This window comes from Microcebus murinus, chromosome 4 (assembly GCF_040939455.1).
Source record: "Microcebus murinus isolate Inina chromosome 4, M.murinus_Inina_mat1.0, whole genome shotgun sequence".
In the NCBI taxonomy this organism is placed as follows: domain Eukaryota; kingdom Metazoa; phylum Chordata; class Mammalia; order Primates; family Cheirogaleidae; genus Microcebus; species Microcebus murinus.
Genome location: NC_134107.1, coordinates 96,911,162 through 96,937,018, shown reverse-complemented (window position 1 = coordinate 96,937,018; position 25,857 = coordinate 96,911,162). Strand labels below are relative to the sequence as shown.

Here is a 25,857-nt window from a genome sequence, read left to right as displayed (position 1 = left end):
GAGCCCAGGAGTTTGAGGTTGCTGTGAGCTAGGCTGACGCCATGGCACTCACTCTAGCCTGGGCAACAAAGTGAGACTTTGTCTCAAAAAAAAAACAAACAAAAAAACAATGTCTGGAATACAGAGGATAAAGATCATCTAGTCCTGCAGAATTCCATAAAAACAAAATTAAAAATTTTCCAAGTCTGTAGCTTACGTCTTTTCAAGCAAAAGAGAATAATTAGCTCCCACTTGAGAGTTAAGAAATCGATGGTCAGTGAAACCAGGTGCGGTTCTGGAAAGAAGCCATGTTTCTATGGCAACTTCGGATCGCCATTTACTTTTCTGGCTACCTCCCGCCCCGACGTCACTTCCGGTGTTACCTGTGTCGTTACTGGGGCTCGTAAACAAGGTGTGCAAGCATCTACAAAGTTGTCGGGATGCAGCAGAGCGGAGCAGCTGGAAGCCGTGGCTGCGCTCTCTTCCCACTGCTGAGCGTTCTGTTCTTCCAGGGTGAGTGAGCCGGCTGGCTAGGCTCCACTTCCGGCTGGCGGGGGGGGGGGTGTTAGGGAAGATGGTCGCTTTTCCGGTTCCGGGTGGGGGGTCTCCGGAAAGCCCCTGCTCGGCTCAGGGAAGGAAGGAGGGGTAAGTTGTGGGGAGGATGTTACCTTCCTGTCATCACCACCCACTGGGGAACTGGTAGCACGTCGGGCCTTTGCTAAACCTTGGGAGCTCGACCACCTTGCGTGACTTGGCATTATATTCTGGTGATGGCATACCTTGATGGAACCACAAGAGCTCTGGCTTTGGGGGCACCTGGTGTTGTTAACTTGTGATGAGATAGTGGTTGACTCTGCTGTGGTTTTGTGTGCTGTATTCTAGTGTTCAGTAGTTTGTCCCAGTGACTTTGGGTAACAAAATCATGACTGTTGGTAATTTTGGTTTTTGTAGGTGATTATCGGGGGCTGTGAAATAAAACGTTCTTTAGTCACAGAAGGGATGTGATATGATTTTGTTATAATAGAGAAGCATAATGTGGAGCAAAAAGCAAAAGAGTGAATTGTTAACTTTATGAAATTTCTCTGTGAGTAATGGGGGTTTCTGAAGGGACTTTTAATATTATATAAAGACTTTAGGGCCGGACGCGGCGGCTCACGCCTTAATACTAGCACCTTGGGAGGCCGAGGCAGGAGGATTGCTCAAGGTCAGGAATTCGAAACCAGCCTGAGCAAGAGCGAGACCCCATCTCTACTAAAAATAGAAAGAAATTAATTGGTCAACTAAAAATATATGGAAAAACTTAGCCGGGCATGGTGGCACATGCCTGTAGTCCCAGCTACTCGGGAGGCTAAGGCAGAAGAATTGCTTGAGCCGAGGAGTTTGAGGTTGCTGTGAGCTAGGCTGACACCATGGGACTCTAGCCCAGGCAACAGAGTGAGACTATGTCTCAGAAAAAAAAAAAAAGACTTTAAAGACTTCAAGTGTCCTAAATCTCAGCAGGTAAGGCTGGGGAGTTTTTATTTAACCAGTGACTAATATGCTGCTGGCACACTCCCTGATCCCTCCCAGGTGCCTGTGTCATTATAAGTGTCCAGTTTTTTAGCTAAATTATTTTGCAATATAGTATTTAGACTGGCCTACTGTCACTCCAGATAAACTAGTTCTCTCTCTATCTTTGTCTGTTTCACTCTTGTGGGCACTGCACACACATATATGTGGGAAATGTTCAAATATTGTCCTATTGAGAAAAAATTTCTAGAAATAGTGAATGTTTTCTTAAACCTAATGTTATTTTGCATTGGAGTATCTGTCAAATCCAGCAGTCCAAATCATCCAAACATTAAAAGCTGATTTTATGATCTCCATGTACTAGTTGAATAGATCTTTTGCCTTTTAAAAAATAACAGCTTTATTGAGATATAATTTACATGCCACACAATTTACCCATTTAAAGTATATACTTAATTGGTTTTTCGTATATTCAGAGTTATACAATTATTACCACAATCAATTTTAGAACATTTTCATCACTCCAAAGAGAAGTCCCATACCGATTAACAGTCACTCCCACTCCCCATTTTCCCCCGCCCCTGGCAACTACCAATCTACTTTCTGTCCCTACAGATTTGCCTATTCTGGACATTTCTTACAAATGGAATCATGCAATTATGTGCTTCTTTGTGACTGGCTTCTTTCACTTAGCAAGTTTGCAAGGTTCATCCATTTTTTGGTTTTACTTTTGAATCTATTAGGTGATAGACTGTGGTTTCATACCAGTGTGTAATTGCTTTTCACTTTCAAAGATAGGCCCCCCCCCCCTTTTTTATTTTTTGAGACAGAGTCTCACTTTGTTTCCCAGTCTAGAGTGAGTGCCCTGGTGTCAGCCTAGCTCATAGCAACCTCAAACTCCTGGGCTCAGGCAATCCTTCTGCCTCAGCCTCCCGAGTAGCTGGGACTACAGGCATGCGCCACCATGCCTGGCTAATTTTTTCTATATATATTAGTTGGCCAATTAATTTCTTTCTATTTATAGTAGAGACAGAGTCTCGCTCTTGCTCAGGCTGGTTTCGAACTCCTGACCTCAAGCAATCCGCCCGCCTCGGCCTCCCAGAGTGCTAGGATTACAGGCGTGAGCCACCGCGCCCGGCCTGATTTTCTTGTTTTTCCAAAGATTAAAAATTTTTTTGTTAATTACTATGAATATTTCTGTAGCTGGCTGTTTTTATCTGGCAAGAATGCTTTTTTATTCAGATGAAAAGATAAATGTGTATAGGGACATTAGGCCTACCATGGACATTTCTGAATGAATTAACACTGGAATGGTATTTTTTTCTTCTGTTTTGTTTTTGTGAGTGGTGGAGACAAACTGTCTTATATCTATTGATTTTAAAACACTTTAATTTCTGTATACTATATATAGAGAAAAGTGTACATATTGTAAGTATATATAGCTGAATGAATTTTCAGAAACTGAACACACCTGGGTAACCAGCGCCCAAATCAGGACATATAAAATATTCCTGACATCCTAGAAGCCTTCCTTGTGCTTCTTTCCAGGCATTATCCCTTCTCCTCCAAGAGGGCCAAAATCCTGATGTCTAACAGCGTAGATTAGTTTAATCTGTGGATCTCACTTTTTTGCTACTGTACATTTAAGACCCACTTATCCAGTGTTTAGATTTCAACAAAATGATTTTGAATATTGATTACTTTGTGGCATAATCATGCTCATAAATATGGAGTTGAGATATATTGACAAGGGCGACGTTGGTAGGTAGTGGCTTAACTGATGATACTTGCTATAATTCAGCAACCAAAATTTGCTCTGAATGTATAATTCTTATGATTATTTTGTGACAATTTTTATTTTATTTTTGTTGGTTTTGTCTTGTTGAATAAATATTGCTAAGCATCTGCAATGTGCTAGGCTCTGTTTTGATGAGCTTAGGTTCTATTGGAGAGGATAGATAAGTCAACAGATAATTTTAGAATTTGGTACTAAGAAATGAAGGTGCTAGAAACCACGGGCATGTGGAGGAGGTGCCCTTGATCTGCCATGAGGATAAAGGATAGATTTCCTGGAGGTGTAACCAAAGTTAAATCTTGAAAGAGGAATAAGAGTTCATGAGAGGTAGGGAGAGAGGAAAATTCTAGATAGAGAGGAGCATACATGAGGCCTAGAAGCATTAAAAACTTTCTAAGCAAGTTTTCTGAAACTTGCTTTGATTGAATTAGCTTAGAGCACATATTGACCCCAAACCTATCTCTTTGATCAGGAGAATGTGTGCTGGAGCCAGTTCCTCTGACTCTCAAGGGCCAATTAAGTGCATTCCTTCCTAATTCAGCATTCAGGGACTTTATCTTTGTAGCTGGAAAATAAACATGGTAGGTGTATTTGCACCATAGAAATTGTCCAACTCTACATATTTGGGCTTTTTTGGTGGGGGGCAGGGGGTAAAACTTTTTAGCTGTTTACCAGGAGACTACTGGATGTAATGATTGGTTTAGGTCAAGCTCTCTTAGCTTCAGCTGTAAGTAGGATCAGTTGCTAGTTATTCACAGTTTGCTTCCCCCCACCCCCCAGCAGGTTCATTCATTTTTTCCCCTCTGGTCTTCTTTACTCTCTGGTAAGCTGACTCTGCAGAGTGTCATTTAGCCTCTCTTCCTCTGGCTTCCAGTTAGGTTTGGCCAATGGGAGGCATTGGCAGGAGACTGGAGAGCAGGAGGAGAGGAGAGAGAGGCAGGTATTTCTTCCTTACTCCCTCCCTGTCTTAATGCCATGGTCTGTTGTGCCTATATCCATCTAAGACTATAGCTCCTACTCTCACCAGGATCCACTAACACCATTTCTTCCCTTTGCCCCTTCAGGCCTGGGGTTGGTAAAGGTTTTGAGCCTTTATTGGTTCCCTTGACCCTGGGAAAAGTCCCTTTGAAAAATGACCCATGCACTTTTCAAAATCTCAGCTGATTGTGCCTTTGATTGTACCTGGACCCTGATTATAGGGTTATTTTCCCTCTTGCTTGGTCTACATGGGAAAGGATAGATATGGTAACCATCTAAAGAAAATATTGATATTGTTAGGAAAAGAGATGAGGGGAAATGGACATTGAGCTGGCAACAAACAAATGTTTACTACATTCAATTTGAGGTTCTGTGGTGGTGATGTTCAAGTGGATATATCCAGTGACATTTGGGCACTCAGGGGCAGGTCGTGGCTAGCAATATAGATTGGGAAATCATTAGCCTATTAGTGGTTGCTAAATCTATTTTTAATTATTATGGATATATAATGGTTGTATATTTTTATAGAGTACAGGTGATGTTTTGATAAGGCATACAATGTGAATTAATCAAATCAGAGTAATTGAGGTATCCATCACCTTCAGCAGTGGTTGCTAAATTTATAAAAGTGGATAAGATTGTCCAAGGAGAACACGTATAATGACCATGGGCTTAGGATGGAGCTCTAAGGAATACCAGTGTTTAAAAGATAGGTAGGAAAGGAGAAACCTTGAAAAGAGATTTGCTTGAAACTGTCAAAGATATGGAATTTGCGTGTGTGTGTAATACAATCAGTATGGAGAGTTGGTTGGAGGGAGACTAAGGAGATTCTGATTTATAACTCTAACCCAGATCTCTTCTTTTCTGTAAATCAGAAGTTGGCAAATCTTTTCCATAAGGGACCAGAAAGTAAATTAGGCTTAGTGGGCCACATAGTCTCTGTTGCAAATACTCAATTATACAAAAAGTACAAAAACAGCCATAGATAATAACATAAACAAATGAACATGAGATGTTCTAATAAAACTTTATTTACAAAAAGATGATGTACATTTTTTTAGCTGTTTGCCAGGAGACCACTCGATTTAATGATCTTTTTAGGCCCATGGTTACTGGCAGAGCTGAGAGTAGGGTCAGTTGCTAGTTATTTTTAGTTTGCTCCCCTCCTACCAGATCCATTTGCTTCCATTTGGCCTGTGGGCCATAGTTTTCTGGCCCCTACCCTAAACCACTTGCTTCCTTGTTCTTAGCCCTTGGGTCTCTCAAAGGCATCTTAACCTCATCCAGAATCAAACTCATGTTCCCTTGCCAAGCCTGCTACTTTTTTAGTCTCCCTCTCTCAGTGAATGGCATCGCCAAGTAAGTAACCTGGGAATCATCCTTGACACCCCCTTTTCCCAACATTCCACATCTATCTGCTCTATCACCAATGCTTGTTGATTTTACTTTGTAATTATTGTTGCCTTCTTAGTTCTCTCCATGTCCACTGTCACCAACTTAGTGCAAGTTTCCCTTCTTTCTCACGTGACTATTGTAGCAGCCTCCTAAGTAGTCTTCCCATATTCACTCTTGACTCCTCAGTGTCTTCCCTAAAGTGATATTTTAAAAATGCAAATTTCATAATTTCATCCTGTCTTTTCTTTCCTTTTTTTTTTTTTTTTGAGACAAAGTCTCACTTTGTTGCCCAAGCTAGAGTGAGTGCCGTGGCGTCAGCCTAGCTCACAGCAACCTCAGACTCCTGGGCTCAAGGAATCCTGCTGCCTCAGCCTCCCGAGTAGCTGGGACTACAGGCATGTGCCACCATGCCCGGCTAATTTTTTCTCTATATATTAGTTGGTCAATTAATTCTTTCTATTTATAGTAGAGACGGGGGTCTCACTCTTGCTCAGGTTGGTTTCAAACTCCTGAGCTCAAATGATCTGCCCGCCTCAGCCTCCCAGAGTGCTAGGATTACAGGCGTGAGCCACCGCGCCCGGCCCTTCTGTGTGTTCAGAGGCCAAGAGAGAGAGCCCCTCCTAAAAGGGAGCAGTTGAAGATGGGAGAGGATTTTTCTGCTGAAGCAGGGCTTGGAGGGGTCGGATCAAGGGGAGAGTGAAGAGGTTGGCCTTGCATTGGAAAAGGGACGTCACATCCTTTCAGATTGGAAGTAAGGATGGGTGCAGGTGCAGGAAGGTGTATAGCTGGGCAGTGTTTGTATGGCCACAAGTTTCTTAAAGAAATAAAAGGTGACATTTTCTTCTGACAATGAGGAGTTTGGAGGTTGCATAGACTGAGAGAGAATGACAAGAGCTTGAGGCATCATGGAATGGAAGCTAAGCAAGACCAGTTAAAGATTTGCCAGGTCTCCTTGAGGACTTGGCTGTGGGCAAAATTCATGAATTTCTGATGGTCACTTTCTGTGCAGTTGTGTGATTTTTCTCCTTCAGGATATAGCAGCCCAGTGTAGGAGCAGTCACCTAGAGCTGAGCACTGCCTGAATGGATGCGATGGAAAGAGGAGTGTAGGGGAGTTAAGAGTGTCGAAATACTGTAACAAAGGTGATAGGAAGAGAGTGGGTGGCTAATGAGCACACTTTGTTTCTATACTGGAATTTTTGGTGACCTGTCCACCTTTCTTACTTCTCAGTCTCTCTCTGCCTGTTCCCCTCCCTCTGAATTTTTGCTCTGAAAGTGTTTGCATTTAATGGAGAAAATAGCCCTTAAAAATTAGGTGCAATTGATGGCATGTGTGCTTGAGTAACGTCATGTACTTAGGAGAAGAAAAGCAAAGAACTGTATCAGGGAATTTGGGAAGGCTGAGTTGCAAAGGGGGCTGATATTTGAGCTGAAATTTGAAGATGTATGAGCACCAGACGTGTGCCGTGGTGGGGAACAACCCAGGCAGGATTGGTAAGGATAGGAAGGACCTTCCAGGCAAAGCCATATTCAAGGAAGGCACAATGGCATGGAAGAACAGTACATTTGGGAAATGGCAGGACATTCCAGGCACAGGAAGGAGATGGGATGAGTAGGTGGGCAGAGTGGCGGAAGTTTGGAGCCATATTGTCACTGTTTGGATTTTATTTCATAGCCCAATAGGGAATTATTGAAGGCTTTTGAATACGTAGTGTTCATTTTAATAATAATAGCTAACATTTATTGAAAGTGTTTATTCTAGGTGCTGTGTTAAGCTTTCATTTGTTATCTTTTTGAATTATAGTGGATCTTCACAGTGATCCAAGGAAGTAGGTCTTGTTATTATTCCCATTTACCAAGTGTGGAAATTGAAGCTCAAACAGGCTAGGTAAGAGCAATCGAGGACTCACAGCCAAAAACTGGCTGAGCTAGAACTCAAGTCCAGGTCTGGCAAATACTAAATCTTTACTTTAAATCTCTTTAAATTCACTTCCACCTTCCAGTTTTTAGAGCTGGATCTTGAGTGATGAATAATGATTTTTTTTTTTTCACATTGATGGCTTAGGAGTGAGGGCTTAAGAGAATGGGGACTGGGGGACAAAGGCTTTTCAGGCAGAGGAACAGTGTTTGGGAAGATGTAGAAGGAATGTCAAGTTTAGCATGGCAAACTCAGAAAGGGTGTGATGGATGAACCAGAAGTAATCCTTGTCTTTGGGATGGGTCAGATTCTTATGAGTTCTTATTAGTGAGTTCAATCTTGGGATCCTCCTTTTAAGAGGAATGTGAACAGACTAGATTATCTAGACAGGAGCTGGAAAAATAATTCAAAGCAGGCAGAGGTAAAGGCAGTAGAACTAATGACTCATAACTGCCGGAGACAGGAAAGGTTTGAAAGAGTGTAGGCAGAACTGAAGAGGTGGCAATGATGATGATGCTATCTACCATGTTTCCCCAAAAATAAGACAGGGTCTTATATTAATTTTTCCTCAAGAAGACACCCTAGGGCTTATTTTCAGGGGATGTGTTATTTTTTTTAAGTACGGTACAACAATCTACATTTATTCAAATATAGTTAAGTCGTCTTCTTCTGGAACATCATCATAACTCACCAAACCCTGAATTCCATCCTGAATTTCTTTCGACTCTATTTCGTTTAGAACCATTGGCCCCGATCTCTCATGTCGAGCAATAGAGCTCTCATGGGGCAGGTGAGAAGGGCTGCTCATCGTCTTTACCGCTCGGCAACGAAATGCATGGGTTGTGCAGATACGCTGCGTAGCCACGCCCATCACTAGGTCTTATTTTCAGGATAGGGCTTCTATTGCGCAAATGCTTAGAAATCCTGCTAGGGCTTATTTTATGGGTAGGTCTTATTTTTGGGGAGACATGGTAACATGCATTGAGAACTTACTCTGGGTTAGGTAGGCTTCTCCATGTTGTCCGTGTTTTAACTCTTTTAATCCTCACAGTGACCTTGTGAGGTAAATACTATTATTGCCGTGAGGGAGAGGAAACTGAAGAAGTACAGTAACTTGCTAAGGCTGCAGAGCCAGCGGGTCATGGCGCTGGGATTTGAATCCAGACTCCCTGTCTTAGGGGGCTGTGTGCTCAATCACTACACCATCTTGTCTGTGCCAGAGGGACTACTGGTTTTCAGGACAGTATGTGGGTTTGCTCTTTTCAGAAACCTGGCTGCTTTGTTTGCTTTTGGCAACAGAAGGCACCAGAAAAATTGTGGCTTACTGAGGTGGATAGGAAGCAGGAAAACAAATATGGTTCCTTAGTGGAAGATAAGGTTCTGTTTATTGTTCTCTGAAAGCAGAAGAGATTGGTCAGAAGAAAGTGCCAGTGACACAGGAAAGTGACTCCCAATGCTGGGAGCTACTTGAGGTCCAAGTGAGTCCTTGGCTTCATGCAAGAAAGAATTCAGGAGCGAGCCAACGGTATAAAGTGAAAATGAGATTTATTCAGAAACTATGGAAAGTCTACTCCACAGACAGAGTATAGGCAAGTTCTCTTTGCAGAAGAGAACCTGCCCCCAAGTTCCTGTTGCCCCTCTGTTTAAGCTAAGAGGAGGGATATTCATGAAAGGGGCAGTGCTTTCCTGAAATCAGGGGGACACACTCTATTCCTCCACCATCTTGGTTCTAACCAGTTGGGACTTGCCCTGCCTCCATCCTCCATCAGGGCAATTTGAAACTTTGTTTTGAGACTTCATGACTCAGTTAGGCAATGCTGCAGCAAGGCCCAAAGCAATGCCTAAAGCAGTGCCTGCCAGTGTCTCACTAGCTCTTTTGGGAGAGATGGAGTGTCAAGTTGGATATATCAGTGGTTTTGGAAAGAATAAGTCTAGAGATGTACTTGTAAATGCTCTAGAGAGGTTTAAAAGTGATGTCTTATTTTTTACATCGTAGAATGCATTTATTCTATTTTCCTTCCCATGATTTAATGGATGAGTGATTCATTAACCAGCTTTAAGAAAGTGAGGAACTCTGGCCCGGTGCGGTGGCTCACGCTTGTAATCCTAGCACTCTGGGAGGCCGAGGCGGGTGGATTGCTCAAGGTCAGGAGTTCAAAATCAGCCTGAGCGAGACCTCATCTCTACTATATAAATAGAAAGAAATTAATTGGCCAACTAATATATATATATATATACATATACATACATATATATATATAAATATAAATATAAATTAGCCAGGCATGGTGGCACATGCCTGTAGTCCCAGCTACTCGGGAGCCTGAGGCAGTAGGATTGCTTGAGCCCAGGAGTTTGAGGTTGCTGTGAGCTAGGCTGACGCCACAGCACTCACTCTAGCCTGGGCAACAAAGCGAAACTCTGTCTCAAAAAAAAAAAAAAAAAGAAAGAAAGTGAGGAACTCTATAAAGATATACAACTACCATGTTTCCCCGAAAATAAGACCTACCCCAAAAATAAGCCCTAGCAGGATTTCTAAGCATTTGTGCAATAGAAGCCCTACCCTGAAAATAAGACCTAGTGATGGGTATGGCTACGCAGCGTATCTGCACAACCCATGCATTTCATTGCCCAGTGGTAAAGAAGATGAGCAGCCCTTCTCATCTGCCCCATGAGAGCTCTATTGCTCGACATGAGAGATTGGGGCCAATGGTTCTAAATGAAATAGAGTCGCAAGAAATTCAGAATGGAATTCAGGGTTTGGTGAGTTATGATGATGTTCCAGAAAAAGACGACTTAACTATATTTGAATAAATGTAGATTGTTGTACCATACTTAAATAACACATCCCCTGAAAATAAGCTCTAGGATGTGTTCTTGAGGAAAAATTAATATAAGACCCTTTCTTATTTTCGGGGAAAACATGGTATTATGTACCCATAATAATTAAAAAGAGGAAAACTATTACCACTTAGGATGCTATTTTAGCCTAATAAATAAATAAATAAATAAACAAATAAATAAATAAATAAATGAGGAAAACTAGATAGAACCTTGGGGTAGTTTAAAAAATTCTTTGAAAAATATTTTGCCATTCTTATTTCCTATTCTCATTTTGCTGGTGATTGAGGCAGTGGTAGCTTCATGTTGCAAGCATCCTGTACTTAGGGTAAGTCCCTTAGGCCTGTGTGAGGTCCCCAGGCCTGCGACCGGTACTGGTCTGTGGCCTGTTAGGAACCGGCCGCATCACTGCCTGAGCTCCAATTCCCAGCCCTCCCACCTCACCCCCACTCATCCCCACCATGAAGAAATTATCTTCCGTGAAACTTAGGAACTCGGCCACACAGCAGGAGCCAAGCTTCATCTGTATCTGCAACTGCTCCCTATCGCCATGCTCCCTCCCCTCCCCATCCGTGGAAAAATTGTCTTCTATGAAACTGGTCCTTGGTGCCAAAAAGGTTGGGGACTGCTGCCTTAGACGACTTCAAAAGCTGACAGATCCCCAAGTGTGTGTGTGGGTGTATGTGTCTGTGGGAGGTAGAAGAGGGTGGGTGACGTTGCCTTTTAGCTTGCCGTGGGCAGACCCACTTGCTTGTACTTAATTGAACCACAAGTCTGTATTTGGAAAAATGCTGGTATGACCAGGTTTTAAATTTCTATCCCAGCATTCAGTCTGTGATTTATGATTGCAAAATGATAAAAATACTATCCCTGATTAATGCATATATCAGCTCCTTGTTCTTTGTGGGCTTCGCTCAGAAATATTTATTTCTCTGGCTCTTTGATGAGGGTCCTAAAAATGATAAATAGCATCTCTGTATTGTTCACTCACGTCTGTATATTCCACCCAAATGAATGCATTTTAAGCGTCCGGGCTTGCTTTTATTAGGTGTTTATATCGTCCTTTCCTTGGAGATCAAAGCAGATGCCCACGTCCGAGGTTATGTGGGAGAAAAGGTCAAGTTGAAGTGTACCTTCAAGTCGGCTTCAGCCGTCACTGACAAGCTTACCATAGACTGGACGTACCGCCCTCCCAGCAGCAGTCGCACAGAATCGGTAAGTGTGTACTTGTCAGAAAGTTCGAGTCTCCTGTGGTCAACAGTTGCAGAATCCTTTTATTGGAAGTCACGTGAGGCTTTCTCATCTTAGAGTAGAAGATGGGCTTCAATCTAAAGAGAAGGAGCTGAGCTTTTACCCCATGTGACATTTTTTGGGTCACGCATGGCTTTTCATTCTTCTATGTTAGAAGCTTGCATATAAGCTGTAAAAAAAATTGTCAGAAACTCAGAGGAAATGTGTTCTAATTTTGTTTCCTCTTTGCCATTGCTTTACATGGTTTCATAGATTCATTTTCAGATTTGATGTGCTAAAAAGGGCACCTCCAGGACTGTTAGATAGGAAAATTCTATAGGTCTCCGTGACAGACATCCTTTCTCTTAAGGCTGCTCGTTTTCTGTTATAAGTAGTCTCAGTGGGTGTGTCTGTTTGTATATCTGTTCTCTGTAGATTTATCTTGGCATCTTTTCCTGTGTGTAAACATCTGCATTGATTTATACAGCTGCTTTTGAAGGGAATGGGGGCACTTTGTGTTGGCATCAGATGTTGTTGGTGACAGATGGCCTTGCAATATACTTTAGTCATACATATAAAACACATTTATAGCCGGGCGCGGTGGCTCACGCCTGTAATCCTAGCACTCTGGGAGGCTGAGGCGGGCGGATTGCTCGAGGTCAGGAGTTCGAAACCAGCCTGAGCAAGAGCAAGACCCCGTCTCTACTATAAATAGAAAGAAATTAATTGGCCAACTAATGTATATATATATAAAATTAGCCGGGCATGGTGGTGCATGCCTGTAGTCCCAGCTACTCGGGAGGCTGAGGCAGAAGGATTGCTTGAGCCCAGGAGTTTGAGGTTGCTGTGAGCTAGGCTGACGCCACGGCACTCACTCTAGCCTGGGCAACAAGGGAGACTGTCTCAAAAAAAAAAACAACAACAAAAAAACAACACATTTATGGTCCACATCCCATTGTGGGCTTCTAATTGAAGATTACAATGCTATAAAAAACTCTTTCTCTTTATGCTTCCAGTGGTATCCTTAGCTCAGGACAGATGTTATTCAAGAATGTGAACCTCAACACTGTGTATAAGATTATATTTTTGAAAGTAACCTTCATTTATTTATCCTGTTTCCTTCATTGGAAAAACTTTGTCTTTGATTGTAATGTGTAAGCTTTGAATTCTCTTTTAGGAACCATTATGGGATGCCACATAGCTCGGAGCTAGGTAGGCAACTCCAGGGAAGGAAGCTAGGTTGTATTCATGGTCCCTTTTTCATTAGGCTTGAAATAGTTCACTTTATTCTGAGTGGTCAGGAAACTGTGGCCTTATTTGGCTCTGCCTCCTTGGTCCAAAGTAGGACACAGCAAGCACTGGGGGCACTTGTTGTGTCAGAAACCTTAAATGCAAACAGTAGTTCTCTTCTGGTGCTACTCTCTGTGAGGCTGGTCAGAGAATCAGCAAACTCACCCGAGTTGGAATGAAAGTCACATAACACGATGTTGTAGTTCTGTGGTTCGTCAGTCAGGATTCTGTCAGATTAATCAATTAGCAAGGACTTGAGTATCATGAATTTAACATTAAACTTACAGGTTTAGATTCATTTTAAAGATACACAATAGGCTTTGTTTTGTCAACAAGGAGTTTCAAACCCTTTTACATTGATGCTGATCACAATGGTAGGCTTTCTTCACCTTCCTCTTTGGAACAATTATCACACATATTATTTCTTATTATCTGTATTTACCACAAGAATGTAAGTTCTGTGAGTGTAGGGGACTGTGCCTGCGTGGCTCCCACTATATTCTTTTGCTTAACACGGTGCCTAGCACATTATGGGTGTGTAGCAAATATTTGTTGAATGAATTCATGAACAACTCAACCAATAAGTGATTCAGCATCCTCTCTGGGAAGTGGCTCTTCAAAATTGAGCAATTCAGTGGTTATAAATGCCTGGGTTTTTAAGTGGGAAGGTCCCAAGTAAACAAAGAAAGAGGAAAGCCTGTATCTTGCATAAGAGAAAAGTCATTGTTTTCCGTATCTGCCCAGCCTATCTCCAGATATAATTAGGTGCTTTTGGTGATGAAGTGTCTGAGGTCACCAAGTCTGAAGCAGCTTTGTTTTAATTCAACATACATTCATTGAGTACTTATCATGCATTTGACTTAGGGTTTATATTAATTGCCAACATAGATCACTTGAGAAAGGCTGAATTGTATTATACCCTCTTGATTATTCTAAGAATAAAAAAAATCTCCCATTTGACACTCACTAGTTGTGTACCTTTGAGTGATTCACTTAGGTTTTCATTTTGAGCTTGTTTCCCTTTCTACGAATTTGGAATAATCATACCTGTCTCGTGTATTTCGCTGTTGTTATGCGGCTCAAGCAAGTAGACATGTGGAAGTCATTGCAGACTCTAAAGTGCTATACAAATATTAGATGTTACTTTAAAACAAAGTTTCCCCACCTTGGCACTGTTGACATTTGGAGCCAGGTGACTCTTGTTGTGGGGAGTTGTCCTCTGCATTGCAGGACACTAGATGCCAGAAGCTCATCTCCCTAGTTGTGACAACCAAAAATGTCTCCAGATATTTCCAGATGTCTCCTGGTAGGTGAAACTGCCTCTGGGTGAGAACTAGTGCTTTAGGACTTCAGGGAGAACTTAGAAGAGATTCAAAGGTTAGGATCCCAGGATTCTCTCCTTAGGCCTTTTTCTGATGCCAGTCTTATTGAGTTGTCATTTTACCTGTAGGATGGAGGTGGAAAAAGCATTAAAAAATTGCCCAAATGGGGCCGGGCGCGGTGGCTCACGCCTGTAATCCTAGCTCTCTGGGAGGCCGAGGCGGGTGGATTGCTCGAGGTCAGGAGTTCGAAACCAGCCTGAGCAAGAGCGAGACCCCGTCTCCACTATAAATAGAAAGAAATTAATTGGCCAACTAATATATATACGAAAAATTAGCCGGGCATGGTGGCGCATGCCTGTAGTCCCAGCTACTTGGGAGGCTGAGGCAGGAGGATTGCTTGAGCCAGGAGTTTGAGGTTGCTGTGAGCTAGGCTGATGCCACGGCACTCACTCTAGCCTGGTCAACAAGCGAGACTCTGTCTCAAAAAAAAAAAAAGAAAAAAAAAATTGCCCAAATGAAAAAGAAAAAACGATGATACAGTTGTATTTTTTTTTTGGACCTGCTTAGCTTTACTTTTTCATTGCATTCTTCAAATTAACGTTTGCTGTCATGGTGTTGCTTTCTTAGATTTTTCATTACCAGTCTTTCCAGTACCCAAGCACAGCGGGCACGTTTCGGGATCGGATTTCCTGGGTTGGAAATGTATACAAAGGGGATGCGTCTATAAGCATAAGCAACCCAACCATCAAGGATAATGGGACATTCAGCTGTGCTGTGAAGAATCCCCCAGATGTGCACCATAACATTCCCATGACAGAGCTAACAGTCACAGAAAGGGGTAAGCTACCTGCCAACAGCCTTCTTCTGCAGTGCTCTGTGTCTATTAGGGAGCTTTCTGGAGAGCCCGGTGATAAGCAAAGCTATCTGTCTTTGTAAGCCACTTGGGTCATTGGATCATTGTGTCAGAATAATTTTTCTGCCATCCTGATATGTCTATTAGGATGAATTATTTTTATTCTTATTTTGAAAACTGAATTTTACCTTCAAATATTGTCATAGTTTTTCCATTACCCTTTTTTCATTTTATCTTTAGGTGACCAAATGTCTTGTGGAATGTATGGCAAATGCCTGAGTAAGTGTAGGGTTGTTGTCTCTGTGAAATAGACGTCATTCCAGTTTCCCAGCTTTGAGACAGTGTTCTTGCCTATGTCTTAGAAGGATATCCCTCTAAGATGGAGGTAGTGCATTGCTTTTATGCTACAAAGAGCAGCAGATTCCTTTTCGAGTGAAACAGGAGGCAAATACGTTAAGGACTGACTTTTTTTCCTGCATTATTCCCTGGTGGCTATTAAGTGGTCATTCTAGTGCTTAATTGGCTTTGAACCAAAGATTTAGAGATACACTATGGTTCCTTATAGATGTCTTTTTTTTTTTTTTTTTAACCTTGGTCACTCTTTGATAGATGTCTTATCAGTTCTCAAGTCTTGAAAGTTTTCATCCCTCCCTCCTTCCCTCGTGCCCGCCCGCCCGCCCGCCCTCCCTCCCTCCCTCCCTCCCTCCCTTCCTTCCTTCCTTCCTTCCTTCCTTCCTTCCTTCCTTCCTTCCTTCCTTCCTTCCTTCCTTCCTTCCTTCCTTCCTTCCTTCCTTCCTTCCCCTCTTTGTCTTCCTCCTTCCCTCTCTTTCTTCCCTCTTTCTTTTTTTTAAAGACAGTAACTCATAGGTTTCAAAGACATGGGCGATTCATACAGCTTGCAGGAATAGAAACTGATACAGTTTCTCTGGAAGACAGTTTGTTAGTGTATGTCCTTTGATCCAGTAATTCCATTTTAAATTTTATCTTAAAGAAGTAGGGCTAAACATAAAGATTTATGTACAAGGATTGTCATCCTAATATGACTTATAGATTCAAAGAATTCGAAACAACACGAATGTCCAGCATTAGGGGATTGATTCAATAAATTATTCAATATAGTAGAATGATATGCAGCCATCCTATCTGAAGGAATCATTAAAATATTTATCATATCATAAGTTTAAAAGGTTAAAAATAGTGTATAAAATATGATCCGTATTTCCAAAAATACACACCCCACCCCCACATGCACACCCACACCCAATACCCCTTGAGAGAAAATCAAACAGGTACATGCCAAAGTGATATTCTTGGATAGTGAGATTATGGGTAAACTTTTATTCGTCATTGTACTTTTGTGTTCTTCTGTCCTTTCCAGAATGAATACATTCCTTCTGTAATCAGAAGAAATACAAATGCAAAAGTAGAACATAGCTCATGTTGCAGGAAGCACTTGGACATGTCCCCCTCCTTCACCTTCTGTCTCCCCACTCCCAGGTTTTGGCACCATGCTCTCCTCTGTGGCCCTCCTTTCCATCCTCGTCTTTGTGCCCTCAGCAGTGGTGGTCGTTCTGCTGCTGGTGAGAATGGGGCGGAAGGCCGCCGGGCTCAAGAAGAGAAGCAAGTCTGGCTATAAGAAATCATCTATTGAGGTTTCAGATGAGTAAGTACAGCTGGTGCCCGAAGCGGTGAGCCCAGTTCCTCTTCAGAGCACTGCTTTGTACCCAGTACCCAGACCCGGACATCCATGCTTCCTTTCTTCCAGGACAAGCTTAGTTCTGCTGGTGAAATTTCCTTTTAAAAAGAATAGTTCTGCCAAGGAGTAAGAAAAAGGAAGATTGAAAGTGAAACTGTGGCTATTAATTTGGAGAGAGAAGGAGGAGTTGATAGTATGGTCCTCATCTTCTTCTTTGGAAATCAAATTATACAATGTCATGGTTCTGAATATAAATTCTGAAGTAGATATTTCATTCTTTCAAGATTAAAAGGAAATTCCAACTCAGTTATTTTCCTTTTCTCTTTGCTCTTGGCATTGAGCTGATATCTCCTGACAGAAAATGCCTAAGCAATGAGAGAGGCTTTAAGAATAGCTGTGGAGGGCAAAAAACGATTTGAATAGCAGGATCTATTCTTGTTCAGCATATGTTCTGAAGGGAGGGGCGAAATGGATTGTGGTTATCAAAAGGATTTATTGAGTGTTGTTCTGCCAGTGAGCAGGCATGATCCAGTGTATTCTCTAAAAACAAACATACTTAAAATAGTAACAAAAATCTATGTAAAACCCCTGTTGGTTCTCCATTGTTTATATCAGGGGTTTTTGACCTGGAGAGGAAAGGTCTACATTGAGAGATTGCAACATTTCTTTTGTTTGTGTGTGTGTGTGTGTGTGTGTGTGTGTGTGTGTGTGTGTGTGTGTGTACAGCCATTTATTTAATGGAAAGAGTGCCCTGTACCCTTTACAAGGAATCTGTGGCCTAAAAAAGGTGAAGAACTCTTGATAAAAATACTAATGTCTATTTGTAAGCATGGTTCACAAAACTTTTATGGTCTTATCCTAAGTCACATTGTTTCCTGATATTTCTTTTTGTTTATCCCACATTCTAGTTAACAGTTATTTCCCCCCCTAAAATCATATTATACTCATTCAAATCATTCCCCCCTCCCCCCACCATACTTTTCTCTTGCTTGGAATGCCCTCACACCCTCTCTTGCTTGCCTGGAAACTCTTCCTTATTCTTTAAGCCCCAGCTGAAATAGCCCCTTCTCTTGAGTTTCCCTGAGTCTTCCAGGGAGAATTAGTCACTCCCTGCTCTTTGCTGCCACAGAGGCTTGACCTTAACTCTATTAAAACATTTATCACATTGTATTATAATGTACTGGTTAGATTTTTTTTTTTTTTTTTTTTTTTGAGACAGAGTCTTGCTTGTTGACCAGGCTAGAGTGAGTGCCGTGGCGTCAGCCTAGCTCACAGCAACCTCAAACTCCTGGGCTCAAGCAATCCTTCTGCCTCAGCCTCCCGAGTAGCTGGGACTACAGGCATGCACCACCATGCCCAGCTGATTTTTTCTGTATATTAGTTGGCCAATTAATTTCTTTCTATTTATGGTAGAGACAGGGTCTTGCTCTTGCTCAGGCTGGTTTCGAACTCCTGACCTCGAGCAATCCGCCCGCCTCGGCCTCCCAGAGAGCTGGGATTACAGGCGTGAGCCACCGCGCCCGGCTTTACTGGTTAGATTTTAACAGGTCTCATGAGATTGTGAGCTCTAAACAGGCCCAAGTTGATCTATCTCTTTAGCTCCAGCCTAGCACAGTGCCTCAGACATTGTTGGTGCTCAGTACCTTTCTGAAGGAAGGAGTATGGCTAGCTCCTATTTATTGAGCACTTACTATGTGCTGGGCACTATGGTCTGTGTTTCACGCGTGTTTATTTTTCACTTACTCCTAACAACTATGCTTTAAGGGTAGGTAGTAGTATATGCATTTTATAGATGAGGAAACAGGCTCTGGGAACTTAGGTAATTTGCCCAGTCACCTAGCTACTAAGTGGCAGAACTGGAATCTAAAACCAAACCTGCCTATACTATACTGAGGACAGTGATGGTTCAGATTTGGTTTGTCCTCTTTCTACAGCACTGACCAGGAGGAAGAAGATGCGTGCATGGGAAGGCTTTGTGTCCGTTGTGCTGAGTGCCTGGTAAGTCCATGCCATTCCTTCTGTTTGATGTTGATATCTCACTTTCCTGCTTGCTTAAGGGGATTGATCTTTTGCCCTCCAAGGCAGCAGAGGATATGCAGGTAGCTCTCAGCAACGTATGAACCAATGTCTTCCCCTAAAGCATTTTGGTCTCAGGGGATCCCTACTGGTTCTAACCATGACTTTGTTTTCTGTCCCATGGGCATAGAGTGGTGTTCTTAGGTTAGGGAAGGGGGCTATGTAGAGCAGTCCATGCTGGGTAATGGAAAATCCTGAAAGAGTAGAGTCTTCTGCAACTGAATTCATACCAGGAGACTTCGACTGGCTGGACCCAGACCACAAATTTAATTTTTCTGCTGAGCCTTGGTATTTTCCAGGGAGTTAGAATGATATAACCTTTTAGGTAACTTGATATCTTTTATCAGTAAGAAATACCACATTGGAAGGCCCAAGTTTTGACTTAAATGTCCGAAAGGCTATCATTCCTCCCCCTTTGAGCACCTGCTGTGACTAATAGGCTTGTGTGGCTGTCCTAGGATCCTAGGAGGAGGAAAAACTCTCTGATGTGGTGAAGTTGGAAACAGGTCAAAAGCAACTTATGATCTAATATGAAGTATACCTGTCATTGCAGGGTTTGAACTTGAGCCCCCTTTGTACTTACTGCCAAGCTCAGCACTGGCCAGATGACCCCAGCCCAATTACTCATTGCAATGTTCTTTCTTTCTTTTTCTCTCATGCACTTGAGCATCATAGGTAAGAGGAGAGAAAGGTTGATAGTGCCAGTGGAGAGGGCCTAATGCCAACCCTTTGGGGTTTGAATATATTGGTAACACAAAACAAGTTAATGTTCATGTGTCTATTATTCACATTTCAGACATTAATTCATCCAACGGCTATTTATTGAGCATCTGACATGTGCCATAGTCACTGTTCTAGGTACTTAGGAAACAGCAATGAACAAAACTGACAAAAATGTCTACCCTCAAAGAACTTAACATTCTTTGCCTGGGATACTCTTTCTCATCTTTTAAGAACCATTTTAAATGTCACCTTCTCTTAAATTGAAGTACAAGTACTAACCAAATTTTAAAAAATAAGTAAAATATATAGTGTTGATATATCAGATTGTGCTTAATGCTGTGGAGAAAAATAAAACCAAAGGGGGAAGGGATTGCTGGGTAGAGGGGGTATGATATTAAATAGGATGGTTAGAGACCTCAGTGAGATGATATTTGAGCAAGCAGCTAAAAGAAGCAAGCCATATGGTTATTGTGGAAGAGGATTCTAGGCAGAAAAAATGGCAGGTGCAAAGGCTTTGAGGAGGGGCCATGATTGGCATGTTCTAGGAATAGCAAGGAGCCAGGCAGTGTGATGGGAATGAAGAGAGCAAGTCAAAGAATAGTCTTTGTTGAAGTCAGAGCGATAATGAAGCATCTAGATGTTATAGAACCTTATAGAAGATGGTAATGAGCTGGGCCTTTACTCTTAATGAAGTGGAATCCATTGGAGGCTTTGAGAAGAGAAGCACTGTGAACTGATGTATATTTTAAAAGTATTATTCTGGCTTTTGTGTTGAGAATGAGTGGTAAGGAACAATGACAGAGACAGCCCAATTAGGAGGTGTTTGCAATTATCTAGGTGGGAGAAGATGCTGGCATTTTGGACCAGGGTGGTGGTGATGGTGTTGGTAGAAGTAGTAAGAACTGGTTGTAGGTAAAGCCAGAAGGATTTACTGATGTTGCATGTATATGTGAAAGAATGAGAGGAGTCAAGGATAATTCCAAGATTCTTGACTTGAGCCATTGGTAGAAGGGAGTTGCCACTTTCTAATATGTGGAATTCTATGGTAGAACAAGTTTTAGGAGGAAGATCAGGAGTTGGATTTGGACATGCTAAGTTTGAAATACTTATTAAACTTCCAAGTGGAGATGTGTAGTAGACAGTTGTGGGTGTAGAATTCAGAAGAGAGGTATAGGCTGGAGATATAAATCTAGGAGCCATTAGCAGATAAAGGCTGATAGAGACATTTCCACCAAGGAAATGAGCGAAGATAGAGAAGAGGTCAAAAGACTGAGCCTGGAGCTTTCCAAGGTTTCTAGGATGGGAGGCGAAGAGGAATGAGTGAAGGAGGCTGAAAAGGAATGGTCAGTGAGTTAGGAGGAAAATCAGGGAGTTTGGTATTCCGGGAGCCAAGTGAAGGAGTATTTCAAGGAAAAGACAGTGATTAACTGTCAGTTGCTGCTGAGTCAGGTGACGTAAAACGAGAGCTGAGAATGGATTACTGCGTGATCTGGTGATGTGGCAGTCACCAGTGACCTTGGCAAAAGGAGCTTCGGTGGAGTAGTGGAGATTAAACCCTGACTGGGGAGGGTCAAAAAGATTGCAGAACGATACTTTGGAGACATTGGGTATAAACAGCTCTTCCAGAGTTTTGCTGTGGAGAGATGCAGAGAAATAGGGTGACAGGCAGAGGGGAGTGTGTATCAAGAGTAACTTTTCTTTTTAAGATGAGAGAAGTTGAGCACATTTGTATGCTAATGGGAATGATCCAGTAAAGAAGGAAAAATGGATGCTGCAGGAGAGAGGGGAGGATTGCAGGGGCGACACCAGGCTCTAGTGCACAAGAGGAGACGGCCTTAGGTAAAGGCAGTGTGAGTGCGTAAGAACAGTAGGGAAGGCCAAGTAGATGGGCCCAGACGCATATGAGTGGGCAGAAATGATGATGGAACTCGTGCAAATTCTCTACCGACTGCTTCTCTGTTCTCAGTGATGGGAGAGAAGCAGGGCCATCAACTGAGAATGATGGGAAGAGGAGGTGCTGGAAGTTTGGGGAAAGAGGGGAAGGTATGAAATAGTCATCTAGGAGAATAGCAGAATGAATGGACTAGAGAAATGTGGTATGCCAGGTAGAGCTACTAGCCCACTTGAAGTTAGAAATAATGAATATGGGTTTGAATAAGAATAACGGTAATAGGAGATAATCTTAAATGAGTGCTTATAAAGTACCAGGCACAGTGCTAAATAATTTACATATATTGTCTCATTTAATTCTCATAACAGTTCTATGAGACATATTTCTATTATCCCCATTTTATAGATGAGGAAACTGAGGCTTAAAGAAGTAAATAACTTTACCTAAGGTCACACAGCCAGCAAGAGGTGGAACTAAGAGGCAGACTGACTCCTAGCCTAAACTCCTAACCACGATCCTGCACATTCTGTCGTAGACAGTTACCCTTTCTTGTGTGTTGAGGTTTTAAAAAACATTCACCAAGGAAAAGGAAACCACTAGGGCTTCAAAGCAGAAATTCGCCCAATATGCACTGATTATATTGAGGTCCTGTGATGCTTCATGGGAATTCAGATGTGTTGAGCCAGTGGCATTTCACTGTTGTTGTCCCCCAAGCCAAGTTCCATTTGGAGGATCCTAACATGTGGTCTTTGCCTAAATTCTGACTATGGTATTGTACTTCTCATACACACCACACCTGCTGTTCTTTCCCCTCCAGGATTCAGACTATGAAGAGACATATTGATGAAAGTCTGCGTGGTATAAGAAGAATCACATAAGAACAGAAAACATCCCATTCCACTGGCAGCTAAAGCCTCTCAGAGAAGTGAAGTTGGCCTGGACAGCAGTGATGGAGGATTCTGGAGGTCATCAGTAAAGACTTTAGGAACCTTTTTTTTTTTTTTTTTAATAGGGCTAGAATGTAGTGGTGTCATCATAGCTCACTGCAACCTCAAACTCTTGGGCTTAAGTGATCCTTCTGCATCAGCCTCCTGAGTAGCTGGGACTACAGGCATGCACCACCATGCCCAGCTAATTTTTAAATTTTTTTGTAGAGACAGGGGTCTTGCTATGTTGCTCAGGCTGGTCTCCAACTCCTGGCCTCAAGCAATCCTTCTGCCTTGGCCTCTCAAAGTGCTAGGATTACAGACGTGAGCCACTGTACCCAGCAGGAACCATTTATTTATTGAAGAAATGTTCTCGTATTTATAAACTGTTCAAAAACTCTCAGAAGAGACTCATGACTTCCCCTTTTAATAAGTTATGATCTGACTGAATGAAGTTACTCTCTTCCTGAGCAAAAAGATACTTTTTGGTTCGCCTTGCTCTTGAATGTATTATATGTTTTCTTCCAATTATTTGAAGGAGAATTCCAAATGTTTGCCACACTACTGATGCCAAAATAATTTTTTTTTTTTTTAATAAAGTGGAGCTTGTATAGCTTCTGGATATGCTACTGAACAAAATGTTTGTTTGGGGATGGATGTTCTTTGTTTTTTGCTCCATGTACATTTTCAATTGTGAGTTAGTATAAAACATATACTTGTTGGTTTCATGGTCTCATCCTCAATTGTATTTGGATGACTTGGAGTGTATAACCTTAACACATTGACTGCCATATGAGTTGTATTTAACTCAGGCTGGTTTTGAGCCAGGGGCTGCATGAAGCAAAACCCTGCAGTTGGTTTGTGAAAGTCTTACTCATTGATCTTCTTATTGTTATGATTAATATTGACAATTTAATTCTAAAAACGTGGATTGGATTGCATGTAACTCACACACAGAAAACAATAAAATATAACCAATTAGAAAGGATCGTTTTGTTAATAAAACACCAGGGCCCCAGGGGAAAAATTTTTTTTTCTAGTGTGGCAGTCAATGTGTTAATTTCCTTACACTTGGTGAGATCAGGAGTCATTGATTTGCTTTGACTAGGTTTTTAAAGTATTAAATAAATGTCATCAATTTACAATTAGGGAAAGGAATGATTAGGTAGAGGAATTATTTTCTCTTGTTATGTGCAATTTGGGCAAAGGAATCTTTGTTATTTTACTTTCTTATAGCTGAAAAATTTGTGGTTTCCTTCTTCACTTTTCAGGTTAGAGGCAAGAAAAATTCTTCAAAAGGTTTTTAGTGGGGGCTTATGGAATACTTTAGCAATTCGTTGCAATTAAATCATCGTTTTACTTGTTCTTCAAAACTTTTTTTTATTTCTAAAATGTACCAGTTATGAGTAAACTATGATATGTGCAAGCTATTTTTACATAATATTTGAGATGAGGAAGTGAGGTCATACATAACCTATACTTCTCCCTTCTGTTCTCTCAATGCTTACAATAGGTTCTTTCATTCTGCTACATTAACCTAGCTCAAATTTTAATTTCTATAGGATTTTCTATAAGCCCATTAAGACACAGGTATGACATGTCAGGAAGGATTGACAGTCTGTACTTAAGAAGTCCTCTGTAATAGTGAGAGGGTTCACATCTCAATGGTGAGAGACAAAAACTACCCCTCTCCCATCTTTATTTTTTCAACAGGATGGTCCCTTTCTACGGTTCTTCGTTAGGTGGCTCAAGAGGTTTCCATATTACAGCAGTATAGACTACATATATTATTTTAAGAATCGCTTTTCTTTTATATTTTTTGCCAAGATCCACTTTTTAAAATTTGGGTTGTTAGATCTGTGTGGTAGATTTGGCCTGGCCTCTTTGCTAACCTAGTCCACAGATCAGAGAATCTGGTTAGTTGCTAGACATTGTCATTTACCTCTGGTGACATAAGGAGGCAGAGGAGGCAGAGACAGGATCAGCAGTTTACATTTTCCAGTGGTTAGACCTCACAGTTCTTTGTGCCCCTTGTGATATATGTGGTTGTCTGAGGCCAATCTAACACAGCCAGTGCTCACACCTGAACTGAGAGAAGAAAACAATTTGAGCAATGACAGTAAATAATTTGAGCTCTCAGAGATTTGAAGATAGAGATCGAATTGTGAGGGTGGCTTTTTGTGGGTCCTTGTTTCTCTGAGAAAAGGATATTCCGGGAACCCATTGAAAGCCACATCCCATTAATTTAGGAACCAGTTTTGGCCAGGCCTTCTTGTAATTTCCTCACAGTGTGCTCTGAGGATTAGTGCAGTGTGGTATGTTTGTCATTTTAGGTAAATGGTGCTCTGTGGATACTCAGTCATGTTAGTGATTTGAACCAGTCCCTTCCTTTTTAAATGACGGAACAATAGAGTCCTTCATGATAAGGGCAAAGTTGATAACTTATTAATAGTGTCTTCCATGGGTTTGTGGTCACATCCCAGTCATAGGCTGATGTCAGTTTCCTTCTTGATCCCTTATATTGGGGTTTGGGTGACAGTTTTTCCTTCAAAGGAGCACAAAGCAGTGTGTGGACACCTGCATTCTTAAAGGACAGAAGGAAGAGAGAGTGTTTTTTTTTTTATTTGTTTGTTTAACCTACTGTTTTAATATCTTCTAAGGTGCTAGTCTCTTTCTCTTTCTTTTTGCTACTCCATGAGCTCTTGTCACACCATATGGAGATCAGCCTTGTCTAGAAAGGGAATTTAATTCATAAGGGGTTAGGGGTTAAAAACCTTTCAGAATTTTTCTTTGGCTGCTGAAGTCTTTACTTTTGGTTACATTCCCTTATGAGCTTTATGCATTAGGCTCTTAATTCTGTTACAAAATGTGAGCTTATAAAGTGCTTTGTGTTTCTCATGTAACCTCTTCTGGCTACTTGGGGAACATTTTAGTCCTCTGCAGCTTCTGAATTGGTCACTGACACTTCAAGAGGGAAGAGGAATTTTTAAAAATTTTTGTTTAAAAGAATTCTGGAGCCCAAATCCTGAATATGAATGTTCTACTGTGTCACTGAGTTATGGTTCTAAAGGGAAGCTGTAAGAAGACCCTTAAGGAGTGGAACAAGACTGTTATTTAATTGCACAACTCAAAACTTCGCTGCCAGATGAGGCAGCTCCGTTCCTTTGACACCAGTGTTGGACTGCTAACTGCTGCATCTCGTTGATTTTTTGTTTTTTGTAGGAGGGTATGTGCTATTGGGCCATGTACACAGACACTGTAACTCTTGTATCTTTACTACAGTTAATAAACTTCCTTGCATCTTCTGGCTACCTTTTGATGTATACTTATTTACATATAAGATGGGAGTTGTCATGTGAGAGAGGGGGATTGTGGTTTTCAGCTCACCCAACTAGTCATGTCTGAGCTGTACCCCAGCAAGAACCTGCGTAGATTC

General features: G+C 41.6%; 1 protein-coding gene across 1 annotated transcript; it reads left to right on the top strand.

The window, feature by feature from the left end:
• Positions 1-86: 86 nt before the first annotated feature.
• Positions 87-25,732, top strand: MPZL3 (myelin protein zero like 3). The gene is made up of 6 exons (XM_012773626.3): positions 87-492; positions 11,463-11,629; positions 14,884-15,094; positions 16,607-16,772; positions 18,740-18,803; positions 22,313-25,732. Exons 1-6 carry the CDS (start codon positions 420-422, stop codon positions 22,337-22,339), a joined length of 708 nt encoding a protein of 235 aa, XP_012629080.2. The 5' UTR covers positions 87-419; the 3' UTR covers positions 22,340-25,732.
• The last annotated feature ends 125 nt before the right edge of the window (positions 25,733-25,857 follow it).